General features: G+C 36.3%; 1 protein-coding gene across 6 annotated transcripts in view; it reads left to right on the top strand.

The window, feature by feature from the left end:
• RYR2 (ryanodine receptor 2) overlaps window positions 1–15,004 on the top strand; it is a 377,699-nt gene that overhangs the window by 109,187 nt on the left and 253,508 nt on the right. For all 6 annotated transcript variants that reach the window (XM_084203478.1, XM_084203479.1, XM_084203477.1 and 3 more), the window contains one exon: window positions 6,545–6,649. In XM_084203478.1, coding sequence (XP_084059604.1) covers window positions 6,545–6,649 — 105 coding nt within the window. The remainder of the gene's footprint in view (window positions 1–6,544; window positions 6,650–15,004) is intronic.

Genomic DNA, 15,004 nt, shown 5'->3' with positions numbered 1-15,004 from the left:
TGATTAAGATAGTCTGCTCTGTTAATAATGGCCTCAAGACCTTTGACAGATTTCAAGATCAAAGCTATTTCCAAAGAGCAAAAACTGAAAAATTGTAAGATGAAACCCTGTTTTCAGCATAAAGAAGAATACTGTAATAGTACTTTAGTAAGAACATCTTAAGTAGAAGTAGGTTTCTTATGGATTTTTAAAGAAGATTGTGAGAAGGAAAAACCCCAAGAAGCAGTTTCCTTCTATGCCTTCAGGTTTGTACAGATAAAGTTTCAGGCACACACGATTTTCTTTGCCAATGAGCTCTGTTACAAAGTGACCAGCAGATGACATTTCACTATCTGAAAATGAAAATGGGGAAGGAGGAAGGAGTTTTGTCTTCAATGCTGTGCAAACTCACAGGGAATAAAAACTAGTAACTCCCTGTAATCAGACCAGAACTACTGTAGAAGAGTGTTTGATGTATCAACAGAAAGTATGCTCAGTGTATCAAGGTTTCTTCCACTGCTGGTTTTATCAAATCTAATGCTTTACTTATGGGAGACTTCTGCACTCAGAGATCTGGACAGGATGGTGAAACTTTTTATATGTGACCAGAGAGAGTATTTTTAAGAAAATTAAAACAGTCAGTTGTTTAAGTCAGATTAACAAGGAGATCAGCATGTGGCATAGGCAAGCAACACAACTCAAGAGAACTGCTGAGGGCATGGAGCTATCTTGTGTTTTAAGATTTGAAAATGGAATGGTTGCAAGGTATTTGTGTCTGGCCTTAGTTCCACCACTAGCTGGTTTTCCCTGTGTTTGTCTCCTTCTTCCTTTTTTTTTTTTTTTTTTTTTTTTTTTTTTAATTCTGGACCCTGTTCTGATTTTGTCCTCCTGTCAGTTTCTAAGTTTTATCTCCTGAAACAGCTGAAACAGTTTTCCTGTGCAAAAAGGACACTTTTGAGCTTTCAGATGTTAACAAGAAACTTTTCACTATGTGAAAATGTAATTTTTCAGGAAGTAGAACATGCCTGGATTTTTGAATTATTTCCTAGAAAAGGTGAAAAGTGTACTTGTGACAAAAAGCCGCTTTCTTGTCAAGCTGCTCTTCCAAAAACATGAGGACATTACAAGTTTTAGGTAGAATGAAAAATTTTGAATGCTGAGATTTTCTCTGCTTTTGAGGGAGACAACTGCTTGGGATGGAATGTCCTATAGAAGCCTCAGACAGAACGTGATGGTTTCAGACTGAAATAGTCAGAAGCAGCTGATAGCAAACTTGCTGTGGAAGGTGTCCAGGCAACCTTCACAGTCTGCTCATGGAAACACGTGGGAGCTTGACACTGCTCCTGGAGGAGCTCTAGGGAGAGGACAGTGTGACTTGATACTCCACAGAACTGAAACTGTAATGCTCCTAATTCATTCTCCGTCTTTTCTGCTTTGGGATTTGATGAATATGGTTCATTTTGTTTGGCTGACAGGACTTGGGTTGTCAGACCCATATATTTCTGTTCTGGGTCCATTGTTTCGATGACAAGCTTGAAAACAAAGAAAGCTAGGCCTTCCATGTAGAGTCCTAGAAACAGAAGTTTTTCCTTGTTTAAATTGGGTGTGTTTCATCACTGTCACCAAACAGAATCTCATTTAAATAGAAAGGGCTGCCAGAAAGATAGAGATGTATAAATTGAAATGTAACTTGAAAATGGCTGATGGGTTCAGTTTCTTTCAGGCTACTCCCACAAATAGGACTACAGATGTTTTGTTTAAATTCTGTACTAAAATGAATTTTCTGAGTCCTCCTACTTTGATTCTCGAAGTTAGGCATCTAGTAAATGTGCTAGCATTAAAAAGAGTTATGAACACCCACATCTCATTTTTCGACATCAGGCTGCTTAATTAGGTGATTGATTAGGCACTGTTGTGTGAATTCTCAGTATGCGGTTAAAAACTAAATACCTGTGAGTCCATTTAGTCGGGAATTCGGTTAGAAAAATAAGAAGCTTGCAAATATCCAGGAAGACAAGTAAAGCTGAGGTGAAGCTGCCTGTTCTTAGAGACAGAATTCTGTTTGCTGATGCAAACATAATTCTTCAGCCTTGTACTAATATTTATGAGAGGCAGAAGTTCAGTTTACATTCACAAGATTATATGCAACATATTATATGAGCAGGTTGTACATTCCAGTGGCTTGTTAGCGCTGTGTGATTGTCAGAGTAATGAACAGCACTGAGTTTTGTGTTCAGCCTCTTGCTTTCCTTTGGAGTGTGTCAATAGAAATTCTCTAGAAAATGAAACTGAGGATAATTAATACATCCAGTACCCATGATTCACCTGTGGGTTGGAATGCAGTTAGGGCTATTTTGAAATATATTTCAAAAGCGTTACTTGAAACACCTTTTTAATAAAGGGTATGATTATCTAATTTGCAAATCTGCCTCCCACAGAGTAAAGCGTAGTTTAATATGCAAATATTACTACAGAAAACTAGTGTACACAATAAATGTAGTTTAAAATGACAGGGAGAAAAAGGAATTCACCAGTTTTCTAAATAATCCAGTAATTACTTCAGTAATGGGTATGTCTTAAAAATTCCAGATGACCATTACATTTATTTTAGCTTGTCTATCTGCTGATCGGGCTATTAAAAGCCATGATGAAGGAACAATAGAAAAAGGTAATAATAATTTATTGCTTTTCCTAGAGATACTGAGAGTCCTTTTGAAATGCAATATGCATTTTTAAAAATTGAACTACTTGCATATTAGGCTGTAATTATGACTGAGTAGATTTTCTAAAGAGAAAAATTGGCAAGAGGGCAAATCTAAACATAAACTGGCAGCCAATTTAGTAATGCTTTAATTAATATTGAGATAAACTGGAGCTACTACTATTTACCTTATAAGTCAGTTAGTATCTTTTATTTTCAAACCCATTTAAGTATGACTGATTTTGCAAATGTGTCAGAAATGAACTGAAAAGCAATTATATTGAACACTGCCATTGCTTATCAGAATTTTTACACTGATCATATGAACTGAAGTGTTACAGATTCCTGGATTGTCCAAGAACGTTATATGCTCTGTCACAAAACAAACCAACCCCCGCTTTGGATTATGAATTAATTTTCTATGTCTTCATTTAAAAAGCTACTGCAGTGAGTATAAATATGATGAAAATTGGTGGAAAAGAAGGTTGAGTATTGCCAATATGGTTATTTATATCTGATGAGACCTCTGCTTTTGAGCTGATCAGTTTTTGGAGTTATAGTTTGTATTTGGTAATCAAAATAGAGATATATTATTACCGTTTTAGTTAAACCTGGTAGTTTTGGCGTTTATTAAAAGCGCATTGGTGGGTTGTTAGACCTGTAGCAAAATATTTTCTTTAAAATTATTAATTATTTAATAGTGTGTTTATAGTCTAGCAAAGCAGGCACTGAAATATCTGCCAACATATTTCACCTGTCCTCAAAAAAGCCTGATGTTGAAAACAAATTGCTACTGGTTTTCCTTGCAGCCGGTAGAATATGCAGTTGCTCTCCAGGCTGGGTGCTAAAATGTGCTATGTACTATGCATGAAGATATTTTTCAGTAGAGAATGTTTGACTGCCATAGAATATGTTTATTTTTCATATGCCATCTTCTGTCTGTGAGTGAGATAACTTGACAGAAAATAAGATAGATAATCAGAGGTCTGGCAAAGACTCTGGTTTTCTTTCCTCATTTTTATTTTATGCTTTGAAGAGATGGAAAAGATACTTGTGAATAATTTTTGTTACATTTAAATGACAGCTTTAAAATTACTTGGAATTATTGTCTTTGGAGGGGGCTATTCAAGAGAGGAAACTTCAGTCTGTGTCTGAGGCCCGAAGCCTCATCCTTTAAATCCATAGTGTTAAAAGCATCAGCATTGAAATATAGTGTATAGGGACGAGCAGAGCTGTAACTGAGCTAAATACATTGGCAGTTCTGCATCTGTCCCCTGTTTTTCCCTGCTTTGATTGTTGTACGTGCTGGGATTGATGCAGTCGTGCGTGTTGGATCTTCAGTAGAGCAAAGCTGGCTGAGGAACTGCCAGAGAGGAAGGTCTAAATCACATGCTCCCTGCAAGCATCAGTAGGTGCATCTTTCCTCAGCTCTTAAGGGAAAAACATCTCTCTCTGAGGGCCACCAAGTACCCAGGCATTCATGCAACGAAGATGAGGTGGGATAATGTGCTCTCCCTTTTGCCTCATGAAAATAAAAGAACTGGCTCTAACATTTTGCTAGGCTGTAAGAACACAGTACTTCTTTCACTTAATTAAAGCAAAATGATCTCATACAGTTCTCCTTTTAACTCCCTAGCAGCAAAAAGTGTGCTGTACCTGCAATGAGAGTAGCTGAAAAGTGTTAATCGGGACTTCCTACTTCAGTTTAAATGGGTAGGAAAGGAAGTGCTCATGGCTGTCTTGAACATAAAGGAGAATGAAATGGATGAAGGAAAAGTGTCCTAGTTATGTTGGTTTGATCAGTGTCTGGAACGATGCAGGATATTCAATATTGGAGAGTATATATCCTGTGGGGTAGGTTCAATAGTGAAACATTTGATATGTCCAAAATTGATATGTCGAAATAATGCCAGCAAAAATGCTACTTTGATAACAGCAATAACAGTGGGAATATTGTTAAGGAGACTTGGTTTGGTTATAGATGCAGAAAAGTTAGCCTTGACTAATTTCTGAGCGCAGTGTATGGAGCATCTTTTTTCTTTTGTTTGTGCTCTTGTTTGTCAGTTTATCTGGACAGACTGGAGGACGAGCTGCGCTGTCAGGCTGTGAGGCTTTCTAGACTGGAGAACTGTTCTTACATTAACTGAGTAGAAGCGGCACCTTGCAGCCTGAGATCTTTGTGTGCTCTCTTTCCTGCCTTCTAACGTAAGGGCTTATGATGGTACTTACATTACAAGGATGTTTTGAAGACAATCTAACTGGTTGTTTGTTGGCCCAGTCTTACCATTAGAAGGACTGTTGTAGTGTCTGACTAGCTACATAAGAAAAATGGTAACAAGAACACTGACAAATTGTTAGAAACCTGATTCAGAAGGAGTAGGCTTAAAAAATATTTCATGCCAAAGTATCAGTCAAAACCCATGTCACAGAAGATACTATTAAAACTGTTTTCATCTGGCTGAAACTTAAAGTACAATTTTACATTAATTCATTAAAATATAGGTATTGGAAAATAATGAAAGATCTATTATGTATTAAACGGACCTGAATTGCTGTGTTTAGTAGGGATGAACAGAAATATAATAAGATTTAGTAGTCTAGATCTAGTAGTAAGATCTGGTAAGATTGTGAGGTATTCTGAGAAAACTAACTTTTTTTTTGGGGGGGGGTGGGGGGGAAGATTTTGCAACTACCTTTTACAATTTGGCCTTGGAAGTCGCCTCTTCGCTTTGTACACATTTTGAGTAAGTGTGTAGTTTTACAACTTTAGCAGCAAAAGAATTCATGGTGTAAAAACTGAATTCCAACAGTCAATAAAAGTATTTCTAAACTAAAATATGCAACTAACATGAAAAGAAAATAGAGAAGGGATGCAAAAGAATTTCTGGAGGCAAGTAAGGTGCGTAGGAGTTGCATGTTCTATTAACAGAAGAAAAGATCCCCACATAAAATCTAATTTTACTTTGCTACTTTGTAACTTAGACATTGCTATTACAAACCTCTTTCAATTTTATATGAATTTTTATGATAGTCTGGAAAAATAACTTTTCAATAGTTCAATGATATTTATTTAAAGCATGACAAGTTAAATAACAAGTTTTGTAAGACTTTTTAGTTTTAGCCCAGTTAGCAGCCTGTGGTGAAGTATAGTGCCCTGCAAGGCTTTGAAGCTGCTGGCTTGGCCTTGATACTTGGTGTCCACTATTTCTGCTATGAAAATTCATCTTGACCTTCATGATAATGATGAGCTCTGGCTAACTACCAGTAGCCTAAAGACTGAATTTGGTTTTCCTCACAATCTGAGCATAATATCTGGGACACATGATTCATGTGCTAATGTCCGAGCAGACCCATCATGGCTCTGCTTAGGAGCCTTTCCACTCCCAGTTTTTTTCTCTGATTTTCTTTGTACAACTTGTATTGCTGCTCCTATTCCTTCCAAGGACCACATCCAGGAAGAGTCTGCCTCTGCCTGTAATTGGTATTAGATTTTTAAAGAGAATTGCAAGATCCCTCTCCTCCTCTCTGCAGACATGCAGGGGGAGTGCACTAGCCCTGACATTCCTGGCGATCCTCTGCTGAACTTGATGAGATTCATTGGTTTCTTCTTTTATTGAGAGTTTCTTTTTTTTTTTTTTAGAGGGGACCTGATGCCACAGGTATCATCTTGCACATGCTGAGCAGAGCATTGCTTCCCTTTACTGGCTAAAATTAACTGTGGCAGCCCAGTACGTGGCTGGATTTCAGCCTCAGAGATGTATTAGCTCTTTCAGATCCATGGATGGTGAGGCAAAGTAAAGCCACTGTAAAGTGTTACTTGGCAAATGTTTTGCTAATGTCATCTCATGGTTCTCTTTTACCTAGAATGTTCCACCTGATTTGTCCATCTGCACCTTTGTGCTGGAGCAGTCTCTGTCAGTACGGGCCCTCCAGGAAATGCTGGCTAACACAGAAGAAAAGGCAGAAGGGGTAAGTTATTAAATATTCACCTTTTTTCATCTTGCAAAATAGTACTTTTTTCCTATGGTACCACAGTTTTCATGGATGTTACATACTTATGGCATGATTGTGTTGAATTTTCCTCCTTTGCTACAGGAATGGTCTGTTTTTTTGACATTATAAGCACTCCTAGTGTCCACTGAAGCTTGCCAGAGTTGTGAATTCACAATTTCAATGGGCTATGAGTCAGTATAGAGTTACAAGGGTGTTATAATCTGAGAATCTCATAATGTGTCATATAAAGCTTGATCACTTCTTCTGAACAAATAAACTTTCTGAGCATTCCTGACTATATTGGGGGAGACTGTCAAAAGGTCTTAAAATGACTTAGATGTATGCTGGTTGTGTCTGGAAATACTGAAACTCTTGTGTGTGCCCTGAGCTCAAATATGCTGGGACAGACCTTTAAGCTGAAGATAAAATATTATTGAGCTTGGTAGGCAAGAAATAGCAGTCTGGAAGATGAAGGATATAGGAATTACTTAAATCCTATAAGAATTATTATTATTCCTAATAGGAATTAATTAATTTTTGACTAGCAAATAGTTATTTACTAATAAATCATAGTAGTGTAATTACTGTTCCCTGCAGTGCAGTTAATTTGATTTGTTATGCTGTAATTGAATGTTCCATATGCACTTTATAGTGTTCATTTGAATGCTATGCTTTAGCTCAAATCCTGTTAATTTTTGAGGAAGGGTGACAGTAAGCATAGGAGTTAGACAGGCAAAAGAGAAGTAGGTGTTAACCATAAGTCCATCAGTCAAGAAAGCTGGCAGGAGATAAGCATGTCTCTGATATTTATGAGGATGCCTCAAGAAGCCAAACTAATGTAGAGTAGTCAGTCCCATGAACTGCCAGGCACTTAGACTGAAAATGGTATTTGGGAAATGAAGTCTGGGAGCAGTCCCATGGATGATCCAGAGTGTGTTCTGCAGTGACAATTTGTTCCAAGAGAGTGACAAGCGTATCTGAGAGAAGCAGCGGTACCAGAGGAAGCAGATACAGACTTCTAAACCCCTCTTCCCTTCCTTTGTGAATACTGAAACCAGGAGTAAGCAAATTCACAGGGGAAAAAAAAATAAAATCAAAAGAAGAGACACACACAGGCATAATGTCAAAAATCACAGTCCAGTCCCCAGGATGTACAGTGATAACTGCATATGGCCACATGTGTAGAGCAGAGCAACAGTTTTGTTTCTGTTTATTCCCAAAAGATGTGAGCAGGGGCATGAACTAAAGAAAGTATAGGGGAATGTGTGAAAAAGTAATGCTCTGGGCAGAATGCAGTGAATGAAAAAGCATTCAATTTTTGAATATGAAGTACTGAAACTTTTCTTTAAATCATAAAATCAACTGCAGATTTTCTCTTGCACTGTCTTTAGCAGAGTGCTGGGGCCATGTATTAAGAGAATATTTGCTTTTAATACAGAGATCACACTCAGAGAACACTGGGGAATGAACAAACCTCTCTGCAGAATGTATTCTGCTGGGAACAGAACAGAATTAAGACAGCTTTTTAGGGGTCTTAGGTGGAATATTTGAACTAGTTCTGGACTATTTTCTGCACTAGATGTGAGTAGAAAAAGATTTTTGTGGGGCACACTGACCGATAAGATGCACTATGTTTGGTGGTAATCTGGTATTTTCTGGAAAAATTACTGATGTTTTCTGTGCATAACCATGAACGTCAGAATTCTAGACACTGACACCCATGCCTAAATAACACTGATGGCAGCTGCTCTGGTCTACAGCGCTCTGTACTCAAAGGTCTTCTGAGATGTGCACAGGAAAGACAAAGCAAAGTTCTGAGTGTGGTCGTTATGTGGCTCTTGGCTGTTTACAGAGTAGTTTACTGTGCCCTCAGCACCAATTAAATGCCAACACTAGCAGAAGATACAGAGCTACAGCTATACCAACAGAGAGAGATGGTGTTCAGTAAATCATAAATATATTTCTACTGCAATGGCTTCTATAGAAATGCATTAGGAATCTGCTTGTGTCTCTTGTATTTTAATATACTGATATTAGAAGAGAGCAATCATGAAAATGATTTGTAGATGAACACAAGGTCATGTATTCAATATTTTTCTTTTTAGTAAGTCTCTGAAAGTCAAGTTGGTACTAAAATGACTGAATATGTACTTGCTGATAAATTAATAGAACTGACATTTTGTATCTGTATGTACTTTCTATGAAAAATACATAAATTTTGCCTTTGCATTTTTATTTGTAAATCATAGGCCAGGTATTTATACAGACAGCTTCATATCTGTTTGAAGCAACTTTTAAAAGTAGTTTTAAGATACGAGGTAATTTGTCTTGCCTAAAGCACTATTGCCTTCCTAGCGACGCATTAATTCTTTTTATTAAAAAGTGCTCCATTTCATTTAGAAGAAGAAAGTATAGCAATTTTTTGAGAAATTGTTGCTATGAACTGGTTTCAGTGTGACCTCAGTTTTCTAGTGGAAAGAATCCTGCAAAAAGAGGTCTTTTCAGTCCTCAGTTACTTTTCATTGCATTAGAAATCATTAAGATGCTGTGCTTATAAGAGTGGTGGTTTGCCTTTTGTGTTGTGTAATCTCTTGAATGCCATGTTTATATAATAGGAATTCTTGTTATATAACAGGTAAGTTAGCACTAATGTAATGGCTGAGTACTGTGAACAAAATCTCACGCTGACTTGAGTCAGGACAATAAGCAGCTTTCTTGTGCCTAAGAAAGAATAACTGTGTGCACTTACTGGATTTACTGCTATTTCTCAATTAGTGTGCATTAAAGGTGCAAGATTTGCTCTGCAATAAATGCCTACATTTTTAGTGCAAGGATCCTAAAATGAGAATTTCCGTACTTTGGGAGATCAGTGATCCATCTGTCTGAGTATACCTACTTGACTCTTCTGAACCAGATAAATGCTAGTATCAAAGGCAACAGTGAAAAATGACTGAAATTTCCTAACAAAGACTGTGTGTAGTGCCCTCTTTCTTCTAGGCACTGAGTAGTTATTTTGTGCTCTGAGGTTTCATCATTTCCCTGTAAAATAGTATGGTTAGCTCTGACAATTTATTAAAACACTGGCATTCATAGCTTGCTTGAATGGTTTTGGTTTCAAAAATAAAACTACAACCTAGTTTATTTGCTTAGGTAGCATTATTTTCACTTTTCATTTTAAACAGGTATTTTTTTTTTTTTATATTTTGCTGGGGTGTGGAGTGCTATATGCATGTACCACTTGCATCAGTTCATCAGCAGGACAGAAAGAAAAAACCAAAAACTAACAAACCAGAAATAGATGAGGAAAAAGGGAGGAATCTTGGGGAGATGGAATAGTAAATAATTGTATAATGAGGAGTGTCATCACATACTGTGGTTTGTAAGGCAAGCAGAATTACAGGTGCACAGTCCTACACAAGGGTGACCTACAGCCTGGGTATTATTTTTTAATATTTTTGGCTCATTTTCTTATTGTAACTTTTTTTTATATTGAAAAGCTGACGTAAGATGAAAATGGAAGTCCTTATGTTTTTATAAAGCGTTTAAGACCATAAAAAGCATTCAGGCCATCTATTCTTAGCCTGATTGTTATTTCCAGTGAACCTTCTCTGGACCCAAGTGCCTTGTATTTCACTAAAGCTCATTAGTTGGGGTGATCCTGAGAAGGTGAATCCATAGCTTCTGGAATAGTTTAGGAATGGTCATTGCAACTTCTTGGAACTGTGTTTTGCTTCTGATTCTTTTTCCTCTGGTTATCTTTTTTGGTAGTTTGATGTTTTTGTATTTTTAAAAAATATTTTAATTTAAATCACATCTTTCTTTCCTTGATTCAAGACCTCTATCATCTAGTACTTTGTTCTTAAAGCAAAAGTGATTAAATGCCATAATCAAATCAGTTCCTGGAAATTTTCCCTAATTTTCTTAAGAAATGAAGCCTGGCCATTTATCCATTAGTGCTCTTGAGTTCAGCAACTTCTGCAATTTCTGGGCAATATGAACAATATTAAAAACAGGATTAGATAGCTCTTTCAGATATGATGGATATTGGGTAGGAGAAAGGGATCTAACTTTATATATCTTATAAGAGGAAAGGAAGGCAGAGTTTTCTCTTTTACCATCAACTGCTCTTGTGCTATTGCACCTTCTGCACAGGTTTTTTTCACTGAGAAAAGGTGTCATAAGGACATGGGAAGGAAGTTGCCAGATTTCAGGTGTGAGGGAGGGTTTATAATTTTGTGGCTTCTTTCAGTTTTGAGATTTAAATGACTTTTTCATGAAAGTTAAGCAACAGACCTGTACATTGTATGCTGATACCTGTCTCACATTTTATGACAAGGAAAATTGTTTCCCTTTGTGCTGCTGTGTACCCAGTAGAAAAGGATATCCAGAAGAAAAGGTATCCAGACATATTTGACATGGAAGGATGCCAGGTATTTTCTTAGCCTCAGTTGGTTCAAAAATGATTTAGATTTTGTCTGAAAGGTTTTTCTTTTTAAATAATCCTCAAGCAAATATGCTGCATGAAAAATAGGTATTAAGATAAAAATTTGCCAACATGGTGTGCAAATTAAAATTAAGTGCAAGGTAACCTTCATAAAGACCATTGATACTTATTATTATTTTTAATATATTTTGGAGTGTTTTTAATATGATTAAATAGGAATTTTTTTTTTCTAATGGGATAATCTGAGCATTCCAAACACCATTACTCTCAGTATTTATATAAAAAGGGGCTGGTTTGAACTTTCTAATTCTAATTCTATTCTAATGCTTTTGTTGCTTCAAAGAGATAAAAGCCAGTTTTGTGCACAGTGACCAGGTACAGAAAATTAAATTAGTTTGGCATTTAAAGGAATTTTTCCTGTAAGTGGACAAGCACAAAATCATCTATCATCTGTGTTGGCTGGAAAAAGAAATTCTTGTTACTATGCTGAGTTACACTTGGTTTGCCTGTGTTTTCTGAAATATATCCAACAGTCTCATTATATAAATAATATACTATTTTTTTCATCTTGTTATGTCTTTTATAGTACTTCATTATAATTGTAATAAATGAGACCACTGAAATTTGAAGATTCTGGATTATATTTTACATGACATACCTAATGAATCGACTATATACAAATGTGTGTATTTATATATGACACATATAAATACAGGTGTACATGACTTGCTTTCACATGCCAGTGTGTTGTACATCTGTGTGTGGATGGGAGACCTTGTATCCCAAACAGAGGATTGTTCTTAACTGCACCATCCTAATGGAGTGATTGAGAACTCTATTAAGAAATTGTCTTTTACAGAGATTTAATTAGTTTTTGTCAGCAGTGGTAAAGCATTCTCTTCACTCTGGTCTGCCAGAAGACTGGTGAGTGCTTTGCAAACCATTCCAATTCTACCATACATCCACAGGAAAATCTCATATCATTGGGAGTGTGTAGAGTAAGAGACATCTCTTTTGGTGAGAGCTTCTGGAGCTGCTGTTTCTTGATCTGTGCTTTGTTCTCCAAACACGAGATATATGCATGGGCTTTTTTTTTTGTTCAGGTATATGTAGGAGTATGAGACTCATGTAGGTTTTTTGTGTGGGCTTTTTTTTTGTTGTTTTTTTTCCCCCAGTTTTATCAGCAAAGTATTTGGAGCATTCAACTCCTTTGCTAATGGCTAGGTTTCATGCTACATGAACTACTCACTAGTAAAATCATCTGCACTTGGAGCGTAATGTGTTTCCTTTGGAATTGTGTTTTAATGACTCCAGCAGGACAGATACACCAAACTCACTTATCCTCAATGGAACCCAGTGGATTTCCCTCAGCTTCTTTTGTAGCCTTTCACTTCAAGTGTCAGCTTTTTAATTGCTTACTAGAATAGAGTGCAGTAGTGAAATAAGTAAGGATTTCTTTGCATGCCACCTGTAGCAAGAAGGTGAATGTGTAAGTAGTTGCGATTTCTGTTTTGAATGACATGATAAACTAGGTACTGGAGTACATCTGGAGAGCTTAGGACTCTCTAGAATTTATATTGAAATGATTTTAAGTGCTTATTCAAAAAAATCACAATGTTTTTTTTTTTTTACTTTTGAGAAAACTTGAAGTATTTCTTTTTTATTTTTGGTATTTGTCTTTCTAGACTTCATTATACAGTAGAAAAATTTGCTCTCAGTTGCCTTAGTAAGCTTGAAATTTGTTTACTTTTAGGCAAAATTTAGTTTCCTTTAGTTTCCCTTTTTAGTTTTCTGCAAATTGATCTTAGTTGCTGTATTATCCACTGAGCACTTCAGCGTGCAGTTTGCTGCATTTTCCACAATATTCATTTGCCCAGCAACTGTGCTATTCTAATACTGCATGCCATGAAGATTTGCTGTGCTTGGCAGCTCTATCCTGTCCTCGTGGCTGGTAATGAAGATGTGAAACTCTGTCCATGCCAATATCAGCTCCTGAGGGCTGATCTTCCAGAGAGCTGCAGGTTCAGAGCTAGAAGCAGACTTCTTTCTGTTTGATACTTTAGGGTGTTTTCCCAACCCATCTGAAGAAGAACATTGGTTGTGGAAGGAAAAATCTGATTATGGAATGAGTACTCAGCGTGGTACTCAAGCACTGTTGCAGTCTAACCTAGGGAGAACTGTAGCAAATTAATTTCTGCCATTGAAGTGGAATGGAAAAGTGAGGCTAAAACAGGAATTGGTTCAGATTCCATGTGGTCCTGGGGAACCAACTGAGAATAGTTGGACTGAAAGTTGCTGACTGAATATAAGCAATGTAGAAGTCACTAAAACTGGCACTCCTATGTATTGAGTTGCCATGAGGACAGCTGAGAAATACTGGCAGAGAGATTAGAATGAGGAACTCAAGGTGTACTGTGTGACTTTTTACCTTGGATGAAAAAAGAAAGGTATTGGTTGTTTTTATCTCTTTTACCTATAGGTAAAATTCTAAAGGTATTATCCCTCTGCCATCTATAAGCTATAGCTTGTTAAAATAAAGTATGGCAACATACTAATGCTTTTCAGTGAAGATTCCCAGTCAGTTCCTGAAAGAGTTTGGGGTTTTTTTGGTATGAAATTTAAGCACAGCAAAATTGAAAATGATACAATTGAATTTATCTTCAGAATCAAATCCCCCTTTTTTTTATCAGCAGTTGGAATTGATGTACTAAAGGCTATTTATGCAAAATTATGAAAAGATAAATCCCACCAAATCCTCACATTCAGATGCCATTCTAGAATGTTGAAGAGTCTCAGTATTTGCTGCTCAGTCCTCTATAAAGCTGAGATAGTCTCCTAAACCGTTAATTCTACCAGATGTCTCAACATCGATGATAACACACTGAGTTTTTAAACCAGGCCAGTGTAGATAAGCAGCTGGAATCAATAAGCTGAGCAGTGATTGATAATTGCATTTTTTTCTGATTTTGTTTGTCTTCATACTTCAGGACTGATTTTTGCATGTGTTGAGGACCGTAGCTGATGAAAGCTACACATAAAATAATGCTAGAAATTGGGTCCTAGGCATCTCAGGCTTACCTCCCTGCTTTGTGTATCACATTGATTTTAGTAGATTCTTTAAATCTATTAATATGTCATATCGTGACATATCAATGTTTCACAATATTGTGAAAATATTTTATTGTGAAAATTGAATTGATATTTGTGAGGTGAGCCTTACTGTAGTGAAAATCATAAAATACATAGGATTTGATTGTTTTGTCTTTAGAAGAATTTTTTAAAATGAATATTTAGTACAAATGTTGCACAACAAGCTGGAATGAAACAAAGTAGTAAGTGACAACACTCTCATCTAGGTTTTGCACGAGGAAAATTTGAAGTTGAAAAGGTTATGGACATTTGAAAGGCTGCATCATAAAGCAGTGACATTTTTCTGTTTTTCTTAAATTTGTTAACTTCTTTTTGAAAAGTTAGCATAATTTTTTGAAAGCACAAAAACCTTAGACTTTAGCTTAGTCAAAACTGTTTTGAGATATTAAATTGTTCACGGTTATATATGATTCTTGTCTGCTACAATTCTACTACTACTGATTGTACAAAATGCAGCTTTACATTAATCTCTTAGTTGAGGCAAGGCCTGGATGAAGTGATACTCAAACATTGTATTCTCTGTTGCAATGTGCACAGCTGTAAGATGAATTATTTGTAAAGACCAAGACCTTAAATTAAATATAACTTTTACTTTTGTCCAGTTATATTGAGATTGGAAGTAATAATTATTCAATACTTTTAAACAGGCTGCTTATATTCAATAAATACCTCATAATATATATGAAAGTTCTCCATATCTCTATTTGTCTTGTAATGGCTTCTTATAAGGGTAGCTT

The sequence above is a fragment of the Fringilla coelebs genome (genome assembly GCF_963513975.1).
Source record: "Fringilla coelebs genome assembly, chromosome: 3".
Lineage (NCBI taxonomy): Eukaryota > Metazoa > Chordata > Aves > Passeriformes > Fringillidae > Fringilla > Fringilla coelebs.
The sequence above is the reverse complement of the archived record's forward strand: the minus strand, read 5'-3'. Positions and strand labels throughout refer to the sequence as shown.